We start from the raw sequence: 22,115 nt of genomic DNA, 5'->3' as shown, positions 1-22,115 counted from the left end.
AGCAGTGCATGGCCAGCTTGCTTCGTGGTTTTAAAGCTGTCTTCTTTCTCTGCTATTCTTTGCTATTTCAGAGCTTGGCCATAATTTCTACCCTCAAGCAGGTGGAGATAATTAAGTTTCTGGTTCACTATTTTTGGGCAAAAAATTTTTGTTTGATGTTTTCTGAAAATTCTCTATAGATTTCACAATATGGAGGTGTTTATGACGGTAAATTGAGTTTTTGTGTATGAAATTGGGAAGAACTCCTGGAATGAGAAGAGGGCAAGAACCTTAGATTTCTGAGTAGATTTGGTACTGAAATAGGACTCCTACCTCCTCAATAGTAACAAGGTTTTATTGGTCATTTATGATTGGATACTCACGTTTTGAAGGAAGTGGTTGGTTTGTCATTACAATTTCTGCCCCCAAAAATATAGGCTTCTATAAAGGTCATTGTGAGTTCAAGTATTGGATTTAATTCTGTTCTGAAATATTTAGGACATATTCCTATGTTACACAAATACTTAAGAATCTGAGCATCTGGGAATGATTGGCTTTCCTGAATCTCAAACCTTTATATAGGCAACAGGAACTTTGATACTTGACTAACAACTTTGTAAACCAAAGTATCTAATACCACTATCTTCCTTCCATGTGTGTAGGCCTGATCAGGTTGTTCAGGAAAGATTGAAGAGGTAATTATGGAAATTAGTATTACTACCTTTCATTTTTGCTTTAAAGTTTACAAGGGTGAAGTAATGTACAGTAGTCCCCCCCCCCCCTTTCTATGAGAGAGATACTTCCTAAGACCCTCCTCCCCCACCAGTGGATGCCCATAACCACGGGTTATATCAAACCATACATATACAATGTTTTTCCTCTCTACAGATACTTATGATAAAGTTTATGGTTGGTCTTGGGCATAGCCAAATTGCCAGGGTCACTACTCTTGCATTTTGGCGAATTATTAAGTAAAATAGGGTAACTTGAACACAAACACTGCAATATAATGGCAGTAGATCAATAACCTACCTCACTCCTAAGTGACTAGCATTTGGGTAGCATGTACAGAGTGGATACACTGGACAGTGGGCTACTTCACACCCTGGGTAGGATGGGGAAAGATTTTATTATACTTCTCAAACTGTGCACAATTTAAGATTTATGAATTGTTTCTGGAATTTTCCATATAATATTTTTGGATCGTGGTTGATAGCTGAAACCATGGAAGAAGAAACAGCAGATAAAGATAAAGAGGAACTACTATAGTAAGGATGTCAAGGAAGTGATTATTGCCTTTTAGAGTTAAGCTCACAGAGGATATTGTCAAGTAGTCCACAGAATTAGAAGCTGAACAAGAAAGGTTTTGACATCGGATAAATTATTAGTGATCTTGGATAGAGGTAATACAGGCCAGTTTGAAGAAGTTGATTGGGTGTTGCCTGTCACAGAATGTATCAGTATAAACGTTGGCGTGATGAAAAGGAGAGCCACATGATGTTGTGGTGGGGAGGAGACCAAGGAATAGCAAATGGCATCCTGATGGATCCTGGAGGAAGCAACCTGGGATATAGGTAGGACTGGGGTCAGTGGGGACTTCCTGTGGGGGAAGGTACCAGTTCTTCAAAGTGTCAAGTTTATCAGTCTTAGGACAGGTAGTTGAGCAAGTCAATTTATAACCTTTAAGAAGTTACTTGTGGAATGTGGTAATCTATATATGTAAAAGCCTAATATGCAAAGTGTCCCCTCCAGAGTTCAACCAGGAGACCTGAAGTTCTATCACTAGCTATGACGTGCACTGACCAGTAGGGGGTGGCACGGAGTGAAGGAAGGCCCTGGCTGGCAGCTGGCAGCTGGAAGGCCCCAACTGGCCCTGATACCGGCCAGGCCTAGGGGACCCTACCCATGCACGAATTTCATGCCCCGGGCCTCTAGTGTGTGTGTATAAAATAAGTGATCCTCTCTACCAGATTCATATTTTTAAGGCAGGGAGCATGTCTTTTTTATCTCTCAGCATATTGTTCACCTCAGTAGGTTTGTATGCTACTAAATTAATTGTTGGACACCATAGAAGGTTTTTTTGGTTTGGTTTGGTTTGTGTGTGTGTGTTTGATTTTTAAAGAGAGGGAAAGACAGAGAGAAACATTGATATGAGGTTGGTTGCCTCCTGTAAGCGTCCGACCAGGGCTGGGCCGGGGAGGAGCCTGCAACCAAGGTATGTGCCCTTGTCTGGAATCGAACCCAGGACCCTTCGGTCCGCAGGCCAACACTCTATTCACTGAGACAAACCAGCTGGGGCTGTTTTGTTTTAAAGCCTGCACTTTGGCTGCGGGTTAAGTCCTACCTTAACCTATTTGTATCTTAACTTCTTCATCTAAAATTTGAAACTGAATGTGATGTTTTAAAAATATGTTTCAGCTGTTGAGCCCATGTTAGCCATTTCATTCTAAAGGAAGTTGGAGGTGATAGAGATTTACCTGGGTATTGACATTCTTAGAAATTTCTTAAAAATTATAAGTTATTCTCTTTTTTACTGCACTTATTTGTCAAAGTAAAGATGATCACATTTTTAAAAAGTATGCTCATTAAAGTTTTTTTGTTAACTTAAAAAAAGCATAGTAAGAAAAAGAAACATCATATAATCATACTTCTCAGAGATCTCACTATTTACATTGTGGGATACCTGCCTTCCTCCTCCCCCCCCCCCCCCCCGCCCCCGTCTATTCATGGATATTCACCCTCCTTTTTAAAATTAAAAAGTCATACCCTTTTTAGCCTCCTTGATTCCTTTACATTATATTGTGAATGTCAGTAAATACTCTTTTTTTTATCCTGGGTGATTCTTGTCATCAGGCAAGTTTTGGTAACATTGGCCTGGCTGAGATTTCAAGAGAGCTGGAGAGATAGTGGAAGAAGTGGGGAAAGAGAGTTCATTTAATGGAGTGAAAGATGAGCACAGTAACACACATGGCACATGCCTCACTGTGTTTGCACTTCCCAAATGTGTGGACTGGCACAAAGGTTACTTTTAGGGTGGTCTTTGGATGACAGAAGTTTGGGAATAGATAGAGGAGGCTCTTGGTTGCTTTGATGAGTACTTTTGGATAAGATAAACTTGTTTGCCAGTAGCATCTGGCTCCTTGAAGGTCTTCTCTGCCTAGCAGACTGTTCCTCAGAGTTGCTTGGTTAATTGGGAGAGTCTGCTAAGGAGTGCGAGCCAGCAGTGTCCTTTTTAGAGTACCATCAAACACTCAATTATATTATCTTCGTCTGCTGGCAGGGAGGAACTATTGCCATGACTGGTATAGAAGACCTTCAGGGAAAACTCTTCAGGTAAGAAGAAACTTTGACCCTTGTCAAGTCAGGCCAGTGCAGTGGTGTGCATGTCAAGATGGGCTTTGGAACTGAAGCCCTATTCCTTTTGAGCTAACCCTTAGGAAAGTTGTAGAGTGATGTACTTCTGTTTCTTAAAGGAAAAGCATCCTGAGTTATGTTAACTCTAGCTATGGTGACTGAACTGAGACAGGTTTTAGGATGTTGCTCTACTTTTAGACAGCTGATCTATGTGCCAGGCACTGCGGTAAAGCATAGCCCTACAGAGTAAACTTCATTGCTCTCATTTTACTATTGAGGAAACTGAAACTTACGTTAAATAATGTGCCAAGAAGTGGTCACAGGCTGAATTCAAATGGAGGTCAAATACCAAAACCCAATACCCTTTACCACTGTGCTGCTGTTGCCACTCCTCTCCAAATATTTTTTCTTGGTGTGGTGAGTTACAGCAGTTCCTCCTTCCTTCCCTCCATTCCTCCATCCCTCTTTCCAACAAATATTTATTGAGTATTTAATATGTGCTAAATGCCTGGTTCTTGAGGTAACTCATATGAATTATTTATAGCTATTTTGAAATACTAAATGATAGCAGCATTCATTCACTCATGCATTACACCAGATTTATTCATTGAGCATCTGCTATGTGGCTGGCTTTATGAGCTATAACAGTAGATATAAGCAGGGTCTCTGCCCATAGGAGTGTACATTACATTGCAAGGAAACTGACAGTAAAAAGGTAATTTAAATAAAGGTACTTTCACAGTGTGATAATGCAGTGAGAAACACAAACATGGTGATAGGATAAAGAGTAAGGGAGGGACTTGTGAGGCACTGTTATGGAAAGGGTGATCAGAGATTCTTTTTTTTTTTTTTTTTAAATATATTTTATTGATATTTTACAGAGAGGAAGGAAGGGAGAGGGATAGAGAGCTAGAAACATCAATGAGAGAGAAACATCGATCAGCTGCCTCTTGCACACCTCCTACTGGGGATGTGCCTGCAACCAAGGTACATGCCCTTGACCGGAATCAACCCGGGACCCTTCAGTCCGCAGGCCGACGCTCTATCCACTGAGCCAAACCGGTTTTGGCTGATCAGAGATTCTGAGGAGGTGATTATTGAGCAGATAGGGCAAAAGGATGGAACCAGCCAGCCACATGAAAACTATGCAGACAGATGGAGTAGCAAGTACAAAGGCGCAGGCAAGAAAGAGCTTAGGACATTTGAAAATCAGAAAATAAGGTGGTGTAGTTGGAGCAGTGTGGACAAGTGGAATATGAGATGAGTGGGGAGGGGGTTGGTAGAGACCAGACCACATAGAATTTTTGTAGTCAGTAGAGTGCCATATTCTGGTTGATGGATGTTTTATAGGGTTTGTTCTGTAGTTGAATAAATTTGGGGCAGAAGGCTCAGGCAAAAATGGAAGGAAGTCAGGCCAGTTAGGAGACATAGAATCCGGGGGAAAGATGGTGGTAGTGGTGGCATGGAAAGGAATGGATAGATTCCACAGATATTTTAGAAATAGAGGCAGCATTTACTGGTTCATTGGTTGGATATGGGAAATTAGGCAGAGGGTTTTTTGACTAGAGCAGTTCAGTGGATATACAAAATAAAAAATTATGCCTAGGTTTATAATCTAAATCTCTTAAGTATGTTACTCTCAGGAGAGTAATTTAAGAAAAGGTATTGATTGTATTAGTGCATCAACTAAAACATAATTGAGAATAAGAAACATGATATGAGGGAAGATGCTTAGTAAAAGTGAACCTTGAATAGCATTTTAAAAAATATGTATATATTTTTTATTGATTTCAAAGAGGAAGGGAGAGGTAGAGAGAGAGAGAAACATCAATGATGAGAATCATTGATCAGCTGCCTCCTATATGCCCCACTCTGGGGATGGAGCCCGCAACCCAGGCATGTGCCCTGACTGGGAATCGAACTGTGACCTTGTGGTTAATAGGTCACTGCTCAACCACTGAGCCATGCCAGCTGGGCTTGAATAAGCATTTTGAAATGACTTGGCAGTTAAACTCTGGGAGACTGATCTTTAATAGAATTATAGAGTTGAAAAGGACTTTGGGAATAAACTATCTAATTTCCTCATTTTAAGGATTGGGAAACTGAGGTCTAAAGAGGTAAAGTTGACTGTCCCAAGGATATTCTTATAATAGACAAAGCTTCCCCCCAAAATCCTTCTGGGGAACACTAAACTAATAGTTAACCAGAATTGATTGGACTAAATAGTACAGTATCCGATCAGATAATTTAGTACTTTAAAATAGTCTGACGGTATGCCAAACTTCGATAGTGATTAAGTACATTCTTATTTTTTAATATTCCTGTTTAGCATTTACTAGAGAGTCTTTTCAAGGTCTCCAGAGTAAATGTCTGAGAAAAGGATTCATGACTAGACTACATGCAAATAAATCTATTCAGGATTGTGAGTGTTAAAAAACTTACTAAGGAAAGTTGTTTTACATTTAGAGGTTAAAGACTAGAAGATGAAACTTTGACGATTCTTCAAGTTTAGGTTTGTGGTAAGGTAAACATGAAGGTCACTGGTGTGAAAGAGAGGATTGAGAGGGCACATGACTTGAGGCTAGTGAAGATGGTGAATGGGTTTCACCTGGATTAGCCATAGACTATTTAGTTGTCTGGAGTTGAGTTTCATTTCTTCCTTCTCTTCTCATGGTGGGAAGTTTATTTTTATGGATAGTACAAACTAAGAAGTGGGTTCATTACTTACAGTTTTGTAAAGATTAAACACTACATGGGAAGGGAAGGAGATGGGTGTCCCAGACTGTCCCACAGCCCGACTTGGTATTTTTTGCAGCATGGGATGACCTTTGTGAGTTGATGAGCCACATAAGAACAAGAATCATGTCCTCAACCTTTACTGCATTGTAAAGGCTTATATTATCCAATAGGCACACTGCCTACAAGAGTCCTATGTGGTCTGGTCTCCTGCCAGTCTACACAGTAAGTGGGTGGTGGGCACTCAAATAATATTAAACTGAATGCATGTGAAGCTGCCACCATTTGAAGACTGTTAAAAGCTCACTTCTGTGCATTGCATTATTGAAGTAATTGCCACATTGCTGCATTTTCTTCACATAATGAGTCAGAGGTCTGTGAAAAAAGTTCTGTCCTTAATGTTTTTTTTTTTGTTTGTTTTGTTTTAAATATATTTTATTGATATTTTACAGAGAGGAAGGGAGAGGGATAGAGAGCTAGAAACATCGATGAGAGAGAAACATCCATCAGCTGCCTCCTGCACACCCCCCACTGGGGATGTGCCCGCAACCAAGGCACATGCCCTTGACCGGAATCGAACCCAGGACCCTTCAGTCCGCAGGCCGACGCTCTATCCACTGAGCCAAACCGGTTTCGGCAGTCCTTAATGTTTTATAGGAAGACCAGTGTTGTGAAAAACCAGAGTGATTTAATTAAAAGCCTTCAGATATAAATCCTTAATTTTGTGATTTATCACTTGTTCTCCTGTGCTGTTTATCTGGTGTAGGTATTACACTGGTTAATACTAAATCAAACAAATAAACTTGAATCTTGCTAGCACTTTGTATTTCCCCAACTAGGGACTTTTCCTTTTAATATCTATTGGTTTGGTATTTTTTTAGGCTTCTCCCAGTGTATGTCCTATACAGTCTGTTCGCACAGCAGTTTTTAAGGACATACTACTCGGCTGCACTGCAGCAACTCCGCCTAGTAAGGACCCGAGACAGCAGACTGCTCCCCACGCTGCCAGTTCTCCACCTAACCTTGGAGCCAAACTTCCTCCAGGGTGAGTGATCTGTTATCTGTGAAAGATGTTTAATCATAAGAAGAAAAACTATTTTAGCCATGGTTCTTCCTACCTGAGCTTACATTGCTCAGGTGGCAAGCCTTTTCCACATCAGTGCTTCATAGATAGAAAATTAGTATATCTAAAATTTGGCCTGCCATTTACTACATTTAGGTTGTCCAGAGAGGTTTTTCATTAGAGTTTCCTAATTTGTCAGATGCCTTCAGAAGTGAAAAGGTATCAGGCATGCAGAACAACATAGAAAACATTACAGAAATGAAGGGGTGTGAAGAAAGAGCAGTTTTCTTGATACAGTGAGAATGGTCAATTGAAATAGTACAGATAGTAGTAGACTAGATGTCTGCTTTCAAGGAAAAGAGCAGATTCGTTCATGTGGCAATCTGGGGTCCACTGGAGTGTGAAGAAGAGGGAGACATGCTTACAGTGAATGGTTCTCATTGGCCCAGACCCCAGGTATGGGTGAGAGATGTGACAATGGGTTAACAGAGAGAAGCGTTTTAAGGGAAGGATCTCTTTTAGTAAGAGGGGTGGAGTGTAGGCAGTTGGTAAAGACTTAAGATGCGGGTCAGAAAGACAGTGGTAGGTTTGGAAGACAGCTGCAAAAAGTTGGGGGAGTGTTTGAGCACATCATTCGCTGGGAGGAGAGAGGGCTTCATGGCCTAGAGCTTGGAGGATGACCATGTAACAGTTAGATGGAAGGGGGAGCAGTCTTCCAAGTAGAAGGAGAAAATACCAAGAACTTCAGGGTGAATTTCAGAGAAACAAAAAGTTCTTTAAGGGTACCCCTATAAAGATTGGGGGTGGAGGATTGCCAAATCATCTGTGAACAAGGAAGTAATCTATCGGCTCTTCTATTCACTTTAGGTTCTGAATATGGATCATACAACAGTGAAATTATCCACTGTTGCCCAGCTTGTGTGGCTCAGTGGGACTGAATGTTGTCCCATCGACCAAGAGGCCCCAGGTTTGATTCCCGGTCAGGGCACATGCCTGGGTTGTGGGCTCGATTCCCAGTAGGCGGTCGTGCAGAAGGCAGCCAATCGATGTGTGTCTCTCATCGATGTTTCTCTCTCCCTTCTCTATCTAAAAATTAATAAAAACATTTTTAAAAAATATATTTTGTTAATTTTTTTACAGAAAGGAAGGGAGAGGGATAGAGAGTTAGAAACATTGATCAGCTGCCTCCTGCACACTCCCCACTGGGGATGTGCCCGCAACCAAGGTACATGCCTTGACCGGAATCGAACCTGGGACCCTTCAGTCCACAGGCTGATGCTCAATTCACTGAACCAAACCGGTTAGGGCATAAAAACATTAAAAAAAAAAAAAAGAAAGAAATTATCCAGTGTTGGGGCTGGTTAAATTCATAGCAGGATAGCGTTTTGTGCTGCTGGTGGTTTAGAGGGAGAGCTCAGATTCATTATGCTGTAAGAAGTAGAACTAACTTGAAGTACTTCAGGACTCATGAGAACATGCAGATAGGATTTAAGGTTGTATTTTTCTTAATGTTTAAGATATTTTTGCAGAGCCATTGACCAATTACTTTTAACTCTAGATCACAGAAACCTATCCTGAATCTTCTAATATAAGTAGTTTTATCTTTCATTTAGTTGCCTTAGGGAACCACAGAATTGTTTTTGGTAGGGGACAGGTAAAAAAGGCCTAAGATGTTGGTTTTTCATATTATGTTTTCAGATGCCATAAACAGAGTTTGCCAGAAGTAGTTTCTTCCTGTCTAAATACGAAGCCTGATGCACTGCGAACAAAACCTGATGTCTGTGCAGTAGGAATGCTCTCTTCAGAGTCCTCGCATGTTGGAACTGGAGACTCGGAAACCCTGAATGAAGTGAAAGGTAGCGGTACCCAGCTGAAGACCAGCGCTGATCAGGAACACAGGCTGGACTCTGTTCCACAAGCATCAACCAGCCTCCCGAAGGCAAGCTTACCTACAAAAGCTGCTTCTGTGGCAGAAGTGGAAAGTGCCAAGGCTCCTGAACTGCAGAAGCACTTAGAACCTGCCCCTTGCACATCTAAATTCCTTTCAGCTAAGCTAGAAGAGAAAGCAGTTATCAATGGTGATAGCCCTAATGGTTGTGTGGAGAAAAAGATAGAACCTTCAACTTTAGGTTGCCAGTCACAGAATTTAAAGGAATCTTCAGTAGGAGTAAATAATGAAAGCTACTGTACAAGAAGCAACAATAAAACCCAGAATGGTGAGTGTTTTCTCCGTATCTTTATTGGTCGAGGGTAAGAGATGGTAGTGGATATACTGTATATAATTTCATCCTGCCTTACGAGGAAAAATATGAAAATTATTTGTAAAAAAAGTTCATGCAATCAGAAAAGTCCAAAGGAGTGAAATTCTAAAATCCTCTCAGAAATGATTACTGTTAATATATTGTTGGACCTGGTTCCATGTATGTAAAAATACAAGATAAACTATTACATGGCTTTATACTAACAACTTAAACTGGATTAGTGAAGGTGTCTATCAACATCTTAAAGGCTGTAAGGACTCCATTTTAGGCACTTACCATATGATTTAACTGGATCCTTTATATGGGTAATGAGGTGGTTTCCAATTTTTGGTTGTAAGAAAATAATTTGGAACAAAATCTAAAGTACTCTGATGATGACTTTATCTTCAACCCAACACATCTTTCTATGACATCCAGGTGAAAGTGGAAGGGGTGATTGATACTTTATGTTCACATAGGTAGTTCAGATCTGAAATTTTTTTAAAAGATAAGAGAATTGCATCACTACCTCTACAAAAGGGATGTTGAGTTAAAGATGCAAAGAACAAGGCCAAACCACCCTGCAGAGTCTGATGGCTTAAGAACAATGCCCTGCTGCGCCCACATTTTAAAACTGAATACTCTTATTATAGAGAAAATGGCACATTGTATGTCATTACTTACATTAAGTTTGAGGATGCACTTCATTGATGGTTTATCAGAAGCTGTCTTAGAATTAAATGGCTTCAGTGTGTCAAAGGTTCAGAGCTATTACAACCTAAAAATGCCTTTGATAATTGTCAGCTGTGTGGGAAAATTAGTGTGGGTTTTGATAACTTTTAAAAAACACTATTCATTTGGATACATAAAAAATGAGTATGTCCACACTCTAGCTTTTATTGCAGGCCTCTGAAACTACAAGGCAAGGTGGATGTATTGAACTGTGGGTCTTTTTGATATAGAATTGGAGGACTAGAAAAAGAACTTTCTTTGTCTGTGATACTTCTAAACCATCTTCATTCTTGAGGTGGAAGTTAATATAACTTATTAATTTGCATAAAATTACTTGCATAAGAGTATACTGTTCTCAGGAGTTGTGTAATTCCCAAAAGAAAATTAATATTCATAACCATATCCTTGTTCTATTTCTTTATTCCTTTTTTGTTTCGTTGTTAATCCTCACCTGAGGATATTTTTTCATTGATTTTTAGAGAGAGTGGAAGGGAGGGGAAGAGACAGAGAAACATCGATGTGAGAGAGACACATCAATTGGTTGCCTCCTGCACATGCCCCGACCAGGGAGGATTGAGCCTGCAATGGAGGTATGTGTCCTTGATCGGCATTGAACCAGGGACCCTTCAGTCCTCGGGCTGATACTCTATCCAGGGACCCTTCAGTCCTCGGGCTGATACTCAGTATGCTGTGCAACTATGCCCCATCTAAAGTGATTTTATTTTATTACTAGAGGCCCAGTACATGAAATACATGCACTGGTAGGATCCCTAGCTGGCTGCTGGCTGGGTACTACCTCCCTTCCCGCTGCCGCTGCTTGCTGCTGCTGCTGCCGCCAGCAGGGCCTCCTTCCCTTCCCCCCAGCTGGCCCCGCCACCTGGTCGAACTCCCTGATGACCTCCCGGTCGAGGGGGACAATTTGCATACTGCACTTTTAATATATAGGGTTTTAGTTGTTAATCCTCATCCGAGGATATTTTTTTCATTGATTTTTATTTTAGCATGGATGAGAGGGCAGGAGGGGAAAAATAGAAACATCAATATGAGAGAGACACGTAAGTTAGTTGCCTCTCCACCGGGGGCGGGATTGAACAGCAACCCAGGTACGTACGTGCCAATGACTGGGAATCAAACCCTGTGACCCTTGAGTATGCAAACTGACGCTTAACCATTGAGCACACTGGTCAGAGCTAAAGTGATTTTAAGAGAATGAAAAACCTAGTCATATCCTGGTGCATCCCATCTACTGGGACTCTGGCTGAGGCCTGAGTGTGATCAGAAGCCTACCAGGATCTCTGTTGTTTTCATTTGTGTTGCTTGTGGGTATAGAAAGACCCATTTAGAAACTGTTCCTCTCTCTTGCACCCTTGCTCTGCTTAGGAGCTAAAGCAAACTGGGAGTGAAGAGCTGCCTTTTCTTCTGTCAGATAGATGTCTGGGTCCTCTGAAGCTGGCCTTGCTTTTCTTCTCCTTGGCTCTGCTTTGAACTGAGAATCACTGATAGGATCAACTATTGCTTTCCTCAATAGAGAGCTAGATGTAGATAGTTCAACTTGCTTACTTCTAGATATTTCCTCTTTTAAGCCAGGACAGAACAGATAAGATAACCTTTGGGCTCTTTGCCCATGTTTGTGAAAACCTGGTCCAGTTCAAAGGATGATGCCATTTCAATACCTAAGTAATTAAAATTCCACTCTTGAACTACTGATCTATTTCCTTTCTTACTTTATCTTCCCTTTCACTATAATTGGATAATAGTGTCTAAGGAATCTAGGCCTGACAACATCCATTTAGCGTCTTACAGTGTGCTCTAGGTCTGCTTTAAAAGTGAGGTAGCGTTAGATCACTTCTAGGATAATTAGTAAAGATGCTTATTTATTTAAAGCCTTCTTTGGTTTGAGATCTTTCAATTTCCTCTCAAGACTACTACTCTCTCCCACCCATCTCTGGACTGATTCCCTAAGAGGAGTTTTTGGGTTTTTTTGGTTTTCATTTATTTGTTTGCCTAAGAATCTACCTCCCTTTTCTCAGCTCCCTTGGGCCCTGAGAAAAGGTCTTTGCTGTTGGTTTTACATGAAATATTCTTTAAGGCTCTTGACTTATAAATGGATTCCTTTTTGTGTTATTTAGACTGACGCAGTGATTGCTGTTTCCTATTATCTCTACTTTTTTTCTCTTTTTCTTTAGAAACCATGTTAAAATTTCCTTTTCAGTTCTCCTGCCCATTACAAGTTAAAACTTCAAACAGACATTTACTTAAAATCATAATCCTGTCTTTAGCCAATGCTCTTTTTTTAAAATAAATATTTATTGTTCATATTATTACAATTGTTCCTCTTTATTTCCCCCATAGCTCCCCTCCACCTGGTTCCCACCCCACCCTCTGCCCTTACCCGCCCCCCACTGTCCACATCCATAGGTGTACGATTTTTGTCCAGTCTCTTCCCGCACCCCCCACACCCTTTTCCCCCCTAGAATTATCAGTCCACGCCCTTTCTATGCCCCTGGTTCTATTATATTCACCAGTTTATTCTGTTCATCGGATTTTTTATTCACTTGATTTTTAGATTCACTTGTTGATAGATATGTATTTGTTGTTCATAATTCTTTTTTTTGTGTTTTTTTTTTGTTTGTTTTTTATATTTTATTGCTTTTTTACAGAGAGGAAGGGAGAGGGATAGAGAGTTAGAAACATCGATCAGCTGCCTCCTGCACACCTCCTACTGGGGCTGTGCCCGCAACCAAGGTACATGCCCTTGACTGGAATCGAACCCGGGACCCTTCAGTCCGCAGGCCAACGCTCTATCCACTGAGCCAAACCAGCTAGGGCATGTTGTTCATGATTCTTATCTTTACCTTTTTCTTCTTCCTCTTCTTAAAGAATACCTTTCAGCATTTCATATAATACTGGTTTGGTGATGATGAACTCCTTTAGCTTTTTCTTATCTGTGAAGCTCTTTATCTGACCTTCAATTCTGAATGATAACTTTGCTGGGTAGAGTAATCTTGGTTGTAGGTTCTTGCTATTCATCACTTTGAATATTTCTTGCCACTCCCATCTGGCCTGCATAGTTTCTGTTGAGAAATCAGCTGACAGTCGTATGGGTGCTCCCTTGTAGGTAACTAACTGTTTGTCTTTTGCTGCTTTTAAGATTCTCTCTTTGTCTTTTGCTCTTGGCATTTTAATTATGATGTGTCTTGGTGTGGTCCTCTTTGGATTCCTTTTGTTTGGGGTTCTGTGCGCTTCCTGGACTTGTAAGTCTATTTATTTCACCAGGTGGGGAAGTTTTCTGTCATTATTTCTTCCAATAGGTTTTCAGTATCTTGCGCTCTCTCTTCTTCTGGCACCCCCATAATTCTGATGTTGGTGCACTTGAAGTTGTCCCAGAGGCTCCTTACACTATCTTCATATTTTTGGATTCTTTTTTCTTTTTGCTTTTCCGGTTGGGTGTTTTTTGCTTTTTTTATATTTCAAATCTTTGACTTGATTCTTGCGATCCTCTAGTCTGCTGTTGGATCTCTGTATATTATTTTTTATTTCAGTCAGTGTATGCTTAATTTCTAGTTGGTCCTTTTTCATATTCTCGAGGGTCTTGCTGAATTTATCGGCCTTTTCTAGAAAATTCTTGAAAAACCTTATAAACGTGGTTTTGAACTCTATATCCAGTAGTTTGCTTTCCTCTATTTCTTTCATTTGTGACTTGTTTCTTTGTCTCTGCATTTTGGCTGCTTCCCTGAGTTGATAGAGTGGCTTTGTGTACTAGGTGTCCTATAGGGCCCAGTGCTCAGCCTCCCCAGTTACCTGAGGTGGACACTCTTGGTGCACTCCTTTGTGGGCTGTGTGCACAGTCTTGTTGTAGTTAAGCCTTAATTGTTGTTGTTATCACTGGGAGGAATTGACCTCCAGGCCAATTGGCTGTGAGGATCAGCTGTGTCTACAGTGGGAGAACTTCTGTGCTGCAGACACCCTTATGAGGCAAGACTTGCTTCAGTGGGGCTTTGGTGCTCACTGAGTCTGCCCCTTGAGTGTGTCCCTTATGGATCTGAGGAGTTGTAATCTGGATGGCCCTACTCTGACCCCTGGGTACACTGGCTCTTGAATCTCCAAGGAGGTGCTGATTTAGCCTCTGCCTGAGGCCACCCAGCAGGAGCTATGGAGAGATCTGCAGATTCCTCTTCTTTGTTTGAGTTTTGGAGGTGCCCAGATGAGGTCCAGCTGTGAAGTAATGCAAGCTGCTGTGGGACCTTAGGCCTTCTTTTGGATGTTCTAGATCTCACTGACTCCGCTGCAGTTTGTTAGGTAAGTTTAGATTTCAAAGGACCAAGCCATTCATATGCAAAAGCCTCTGCACACAGCTTGGCTGGGGTGGGGTCTCAGCTCATAGCAAACAGCAATGGCTAGCAAACAGCAATGGCTTCCTGTCAGCCCTGCCCTAAGGGGTCCCTGGGTCTCAGTGTCCCTTGGTAATCGCTGCAAGCACCTCTGAGAGAAAGCTGCTCTCGAGTTTTGCCCACTGTCAGACAGTCCAGTTTCTCCCCATATGAGTCTGGGTACCCAGAGTCTTGCCTGGAACTGGAGTTCAGAGCAGTTCCCTCCGGCTTGAAAAAGCCAGCCACGTACTCAAGTTGCCAGCCCTCTCCATGCGTGCGCCTCAGTACCTCTGCACTTTACTTCTGCAGCTCCTCTGAGTCTCAATGTGCTTTTTCTCTTTCCTTCTAGTTGGAGAATTTCCACTCAGCCAGCCTTCCTGTGGTTCTGGATGATGTCCGTTCTGTCTTTTATTTTTTATTTTTATTTTTTTAAATATATTTTATTGATTTTTTACAGAGAGGAAGAGAGAGGGATAGAGAGTTAGAAACATCGATGAGAGAGAATCGATCAGCTGCCTCCTGCACGCCCCCTGCTGGGGATGTGCTCGCAACCCAGGTACATGCCCTTGACCGGAATCGAACCTGGGACCCTTCAGTCCGCAGGCCAACGCTCTATCCACTGAGCCAAACCGGTTAGGGCCGTTCTGTCTTTTAGTTGTAGTTTTGAAGTTGTGCGAGGCAGCAGTTCAGGTGTTCAGATACCTATGCCACCATCTTGGTTTCTCCTTTAGCCAATGCTCTTAACCCTGAATGGAACATACACGTGAAGGAAATTGACGATGTGTCAAAGGTCAAGTGACATCTCATGGAAGTATTTATAAAATAGCTCTTATTTTGTAGACCAAGGCACTGTGCGTGAGAGCGATTTGGTTTTTATGTTTTTATTAGAATGGTTAGCTTTTGCAGAGAACACACCTTAAACCAGTCCTTTTTTGGGTGTGTAAAGTGACTTCCATATAGTGTTGTGTTTGTTGAGGTGAACCTATCTCTGTGCATTGCTAATATTGCAGTGAGTTTGAATTAAGTATCTGATTTGGAAAAATCTTCCTGAAATATTTCTCTTACCTAGGATGGTGAATAAAAGTATACACTGCTTGGAACTGTGAGTCTGGTTGTTAAATTTGAGGTTTTAAAAAATATATTGATTTTTTTACAGAGAGGAAGGGAGAGGGATAGAGAGTTAGAAACATCGATGAGAGAGAAACATCAATCAGCTGCCTCCTGCACACCCACCACTGGGGATATGCCCGCAACCAAGGTACATGCCCTTGACCGGAATCGAACCTGGGACCCCTCAGTCCACAGGCTGACGCTCTATCCACTGAGCCAAACCAGTTAGGGCAAATTTGGGGTTTTAGTTGGCCAAATTGGTTCACCAAATAAGTATTATAAAGAGGGTAAAACTTTTCTAATTGTTTTGATAGTTGTCTTCTGTGAAGCCATTTTTAGAAATGACAATTGAACCAATTATTGAGGAGTTCTCCCTTTGGGAAAACTGGCCTTTTGAATAGAATTCAGTAGCATATTGATGTGATTTTTAAAAAATTTGAGGTCCCATTTTCTTAATCTTTTGTTTTGCTAGCGCCATCCAGGAAGTCCGTTTTGACAGACCCAGCCAAACTCAAGAAGCTGCAGCAGAGCGGTGAGGCCTTTGTACAGGATGACTCCTGCATGAACATTGTCGCACAGCTGCCCAAGTGCCGGGAGTGTCGCTTGGACAGTCTCCGCAAGGATAAGGAACAACAGAAAGATTCGCCTGTGTTTTGTCGCTTCTTTCACTTTAGAAGGTAAGGCATCTGGGCGGAAGCTCAGGTAATCTGGGCCTTATAGCATATCCCCCTGCCCTCCTGTCTATCAATAGTAAATCTAGAACTAAAAAGAGTAGAGATACTATTTTTAATCTCTGGTTTGGAAATCTAGACCTTACTGAATATTATTTCCTTCACATTCTCCCTTTAAAATTTTTTTAAAGCAAAGAAGCCAAAAAATACAAACTTCTATTTCTAAAAGTAACAAACAGAAAAATGCTGATGGTTCTGGAAAACCACTACAAATGACTACTGTTAACTTTTCAATGCATTTTAATATTTATATGGTCATAAAATACACTTAAGCGTACCTATTGTACAGGCCTACCTCATATTATTGTGCTTCACAGATTTTGCCCTTTTTTTCCTTCTTTCTTTTTTCACAATTTGAGGGTTTGTGGCAACCCTGAGTCGAGCAAGTATATTGGCACCATTTTTCCAACAGCCTCAGATGATGGTTAGCATTTTTAGAAATAAGTATTTTTTTAAATTGTTGACAGTATTACATATGTCCCCCATTCCCCCTGCTTTGTCCCCCTCCACCCAGCCCCTGCCCCACTCCAGGGCTTCACACTGTTGTCTGTGTCCATGGGCAATGCATATATGCAGTAAGTTCTTTGGTTAATCTCTTCCATCCCCTTCACCCCTCTCCCCTCTGAGATCTGTCAGTCTGTTCCATGTATCCAGGCCTCTAGACCTATTTTTTCATTAGATTCCACATATAAGTGAGATCATGTGATATTTGTCTTTTTCTGACTGGCTTATTTTGCTTAGCATAATAATCTCCAGGTCCATCCATGCTGTCTCAAAGGGTAAGAGATCCTTCTTTTTTTACAGTCGCATAGTATTCCATTGTGTAAGTGTACCACAGCTTTTTTATCCACTCATCTAGTGGACACTTGGACTGTTTCCAGATCTTAGCTATTATAAATAATGCTGCTATGAACATAGGGGTGCATATATTTTAGACAAAATGTTATTGCACACTTAATAGACTTCAGTATAATGTAAACATACCTTTTATGTGCACTGGGGGGAAAAATTGTGTGACTTGTTTTATTGCAATATTTGCTTTATTGCAATAGAACCCACAGTATCTCCAAGGTATGCTTCTATATACTATGTTGAATCTTTCCCAATACTTTCCATAGTAGGAACCACTTAATCATGTTAACATTTTTCTGCAAATATTTTTGAATAGCTATGTAAGAACCCATAATAACATTGGTAATTCACTTAGCCAATTCCCTTGTTGGTATTAAGATTATTTTATATTTTTTGCCACTAAAAATAATGTAGAAATGATCATTTCCTTGTTCACATCTCTGATTATTTACTTTGGGAGGATTACTGAAAGTGGTAAGACCAGGCCAGGTGTGTGTATTTTAAGGCTTTGATACCTGTGTTCTGCCACTTTGCCCTGCAGGAAGACTACACTTGCATCCATGCCTACTGGTAGGGTTTGAACATGCCTGTCTCTGTGTACCTTTGTCAGTAAGAAGAGGCATATCTTTTCTTTAAAAATCTCCAATTTTATAGACAAAAAACTTTCATTTTTATATATTAATTTTCTTTAAATTTTTGATCCTGAGTGCAGAAAGGCAGCCATGTCTTATTTTTGGTTTAGTTTTTGCCATATATATATATATATATATATATATATATATATATATGCAGTTTGTTCTGGCTATAGATTATCTTTAATATATTTTTATTGATTTCAGAGAGAGGAAGGGACAGGGAGAAAGAGAAACATCAGTGATGAGAGAGAATCATTGATTGGCTGCCTCCTGCACACCTCCCACAGGGGATCAAGCCCGCAACCTAGGCATGTGCTCTGACAGGGAATCGAATCTTGACCTCCTGGTTAATATAGGTCAGTGCTCATCCACTGAGTCACACTGACTGGCTGTTTTTCCATTTTTGACCTCTGTGAAGGGGAAAGTGCTTTTACTTAATGTTACATAGTAGAAGCCAATCTAGTAGAACAAACTAATTTCTTTGGTTAAAAAGAACATAATAATTTAAAAAATATTCTCCCCATCTCCCAAATGTTTAGAGTGAAGATTGAGGCTATCACAAGCTTTCTCGTCAAGTTTGTTTCTCATTAACTTCTTCTGTAGACAAAATAGGAGGGGGTAGGATAGGGTCTCAGTGATAAAGTCCAGTTTGCCATCTCCTTCCCCTTTGAAATGGCTTTCAAATTCTTTTTTTAGTATAATGACTACCTCTAATTTAAGCTATCAGTTAAAAACTTGCATATCTCCTTTGGACTGCTGAAAAATAAGCTTGCATCTCTTTTTTTTTCCCAATATATTTTATTGATTTCTTACAGAGAGGAAGGGAGAGGGATAGAGAGTTAGAAACATCGATGAGAGAGAAACATCAATCAGCTGCCTCCTGCACACCTCCCACTGGGGATGTGCCTGCAACCAAGGTACATGCCCTTGACCGGAATCGAACCCGGGACCCTTCAGTCCGCAGGCCGACGCTCTATCCACTGAGCCAAACCGGTTTCGGCATAAGCTTGCATCTCTTATGCAACTTTCAGTGTATTTTCAGTTCATTCTGTGCTCTTCTAGACAAATGGTTTTTCTAAAATACAACTTCATGTGTCTCATAGACTTGAGTTTTTGTAACTGCTGGTGACTAGTAAAGTAATCAAGGTCCCTGTTTCCTTGCCATGCCTTCCCTTACCTAGTGTCTACCTTTTTATTGCAAGGTCAAGTTTAGTTACTATTTTTATCTTTACATTAGCCCCACAAACCACCTTTGGTTCCTATAAAATTTAATGATTATTTTACCTATCATATTCTATTTCACTGTGGTTGTCTGTATGTCTATTATGTGTCTCCAAATAGATTGACATATAATGTATTTAAAATAAATTAAAAACCAACACATAGCTTAGAAAAAACATTCAGGTGTCAAAAATATTGAATGAGCATACTGAGAAAGTATTCTGCCTTTTACTCCTCTCTCTTAGGTACTGAGGCCCATCTTAACACTGCCACTCATTCCAGGAGCTTACACCCTAATTTGCAGCTAGGATTTATATGGATGCTAAATACCTATTTGGTCATGGCTTCAGTGACTGTCCAGTATTAGCCTTCCCTTGCTGAGCATTATTCTTGAAGCAATATTTGTATTCAGATCTGATCAGATAATTTACCACCTTCTGTTTGTCATTTTACTTTTCTGGTGACTTGTGATTATTCTTGCCCCCAAGTCGGGCAGGTGTTCCCCACCATGTCTTTTGGAAATATTTTTCTTATCTTTCTACTGAAATTGCCAAATAACAATTGGCTGTAATCAGCCATGGAGATTATAAAAAACTGGGAAGGAATTTATTGATTTTAATTAGTAACTATAAGTTGTAAATTAATTTTGTGTGTGTGAAATGCACCTGTTTTTTCCCTACTTCTTCTAGGTTAAAATTCAACAAACATGGTGTGTTGCGAGTAGAAGGTTTCTTAACTCCAAACAAGTATGACAGTGAAGCAATTGGCTTGTGGTTGCCTATAAACAAAAACGTGGTGGGGATCGATTTGGACACAGCAAAGTATATCCTGGCCAACATTGGAGACCACTTCTGTCAAATGGTGATTTCTGAAAAGGAAGCTATGTCAACTATTGAGCCACACAGTAAGAACATCTCTTAGTGGGTAGGATTTTTGAGTCCAACTTGATTTTTGTTCCTGAATGGCACCTAAGTCCTAATTGCTTAGGTTTCATTTTCACCCCAAAGTTTAGATGACTTTGGCATAATGAGGTTGTATTTTTTCTTTTGTAACAGATTTTACCTGTTGGTTTCATGGGAGTCAGTTACCTATCTGTGGGGTTTACTTGGGGCTGATTACCAAAGGAGTAGAACTCATTTTTAGTTAAGAAAGGCAAAGGTGAGGTGGTTTTGGAATTTGCACGTTACCAGCAGTGTAGGCTTATCAAAAGGGGTTGAAACCTCAGGTTGGTTTATTTTAAGACAAAGGTTCTTAATTATGAATACATTTCAAAGAAAATTAGAACATTAGAATGGACAGGTTCTACCCAAGACCTGTTGAATCAGTCTGGGGAACTGGGTCCCAATAATGAGAATGGGAACAAACTCAGATAAAAATGATTCTGTTAGAGGCAAGGTTTTAAGGAAATAGGTGTATGTTCCATATGGATGTGTGCAGGTGTCCTCCACTCTCACATTCATTCGTCAGCCCAATGAACCATAGGAATCAATCAGTGTGGTGACACATTAAAGCCAAAAGTCCTTCGTAACATCTCAGGGTATGACATCTGGGAGGACAGCACACCTCTGTCTGTCCATGTCCCTCTGTAAAACAGAGATATCCAGCCAGAAGCACCAAGGGGCATCTGTCTGTTAAGTCTCAATTTCCTTCCATCATTTTTTCTTTCCCAAGTGGTTGAGAGTTGCAGGTGAAATCTTTCCTTTCCTCTGGTGGGTAGCTTTTCAGACTTTGCATAGGCAAATAATGTTTCAGTGCAAGCATCTACCCATACAGCCTTAAGATTTTTAGTTGTAGGTACCAGAAACTAGCTGAAGCTAGCTTAAGAATAAAAATAATTTATTGGACAGGTATGGATACTGTTGCATCTCAGAGCCCAAGGAATGGGGCATTCCCAGGAGCAGGAATTCAGGTGGGGAGATGGAATTGTGAGCTCCGGGACAGCCAAAGTTGTGCTGAAGAGAAGAGAAGCTGTAGAATCACTCTATTCTGTTTGGGTAGCAGAGACTCTAATAAAGAATCATTGTTGTTTTCTCATAATCTTCTATTTAAGACGTGATGATGGTTTTCTCTTTTCGGTAGAGATACAAAGTGCCTTTATTATATACATTTAAGTAAAAGTAGTAGATTTAAAGAAATTTTAAGTGGTCGCCAACCGGTGGTCCGTAAGGTTGGCAACTGCTGATCTAGAAGGTGGCACATAATGATCAGAATATAGAAACACTTCTTTGGAACATATTAGTACTTCATTCCCAAATCAGCAGGGCTGTTTAAAGCAACTGATGTTCTTTCTTTGCTATTGGTGAGTCATCTGAAAAATGCATTTTTTTTTCCATACAGAAATAGGCATAATTAAGAAACACTGTCCTTGAAGATTTAAATGTGATTAACCTTTCCTCTTAGTCTGTTTGAGTCCTCTGTTCCTTTTCACTTCCTCTAACCAGCTGGTTAGTTGGAGAGAGGAACTCACTTTGAGTGATACTGAAAGATGCCACAAGATGTTCCCATAGGGATTACTCTCATCCTGAGATTAGGAGGCTGATCTCAACGTTTATACTTTGTCTTTTCAGTGACAAAAAAAATCATTAAATGGTGGCTCAGAGATCCAAGAATGTTCTCTAATAAAACAGTCTAATGCAAGTGACCAAGGTGAAGTTCATAAAATCTCATTTGCAAACTGCTTAAAGCTCTGTGTATTATACAGTGAACTATTGCATTATAATGAAATGGCAGAAGTTCACTCAGCAATTGGATTAATTCAGTGTGAAATGAAGTTGGTCATTTGCATTGTGGTCAGTCTGAAGAATTAATGAATTAACCACGAACTCTCCATAGAATAAGAATGTGGCAGTATTGATCCAGTCTTGTTCAGGAGAGGGAGACACACAGAAAAGAGTGTTCTTATCAGTAGACATTGGGCTTTTCTCTGACCCAGGAAATGTCCTTTCTTTGCTCATACTCCTTGAAACTTTCTAATACTTGATTTGATCATCTGATCTGGCATTTCTGCATAGGTGGGGGAGTGGGTTATATGTCCTGCCCATTCCTGGAAGGCCCTTCCCCCCAGTTATCAGGGCTTGGCCATTGGAATGGGA

General features: G+C 40.5%; 1 protein-coding gene across 3 annotated transcripts in view; it reads left to right on the top strand.

The window, feature by feature from the left end:
• The window catches only part of KDM3A (lysine demethylase 3A), a 64,048-nt gene that overhangs the window by 17,086 nt on the left and 24,847 nt on the right, over nucleotides 1-22,115 (top strand). For all 3 annotated transcript variants that reach the window (XM_080686503.1, XM_080686502.1, XM_080686501.1), the window contains exons 9-12: nucleotides 6,951-7,114; nucleotides 8,831-9,348; nucleotides 16,057-16,261; nucleotides 19,713-19,927. In XM_080686503.1, the coding sequence (XP_080542629.1) occupies nucleotides 6,951-7,114; nucleotides 8,831-9,348; nucleotides 16,057-16,261; nucleotides 19,713-19,927 (1,102 nt within the window). The remainder of the gene's footprint in view (nucleotides 1-6,950; nucleotides 7,115-8,830; nucleotides 9,349-16,056; nucleotides 16,262-19,712; nucleotides 19,928-22,115) is intronic.

Source organism: Plecotus auritus, assembly GCF_963455305.1.
Source record: "Plecotus auritus genome assembly, chromosome: 8".
NCBI classification, from domain to species: domain Eukaryota; kingdom Metazoa; phylum Chordata; class Mammalia; order Chiroptera; family Vespertilionidae; genus Plecotus; species Plecotus auritus.
Note: the sequence above shows the minus strand (reverse complement) of the source record. Positions and strands in the feature narration are given on the sequence as shown.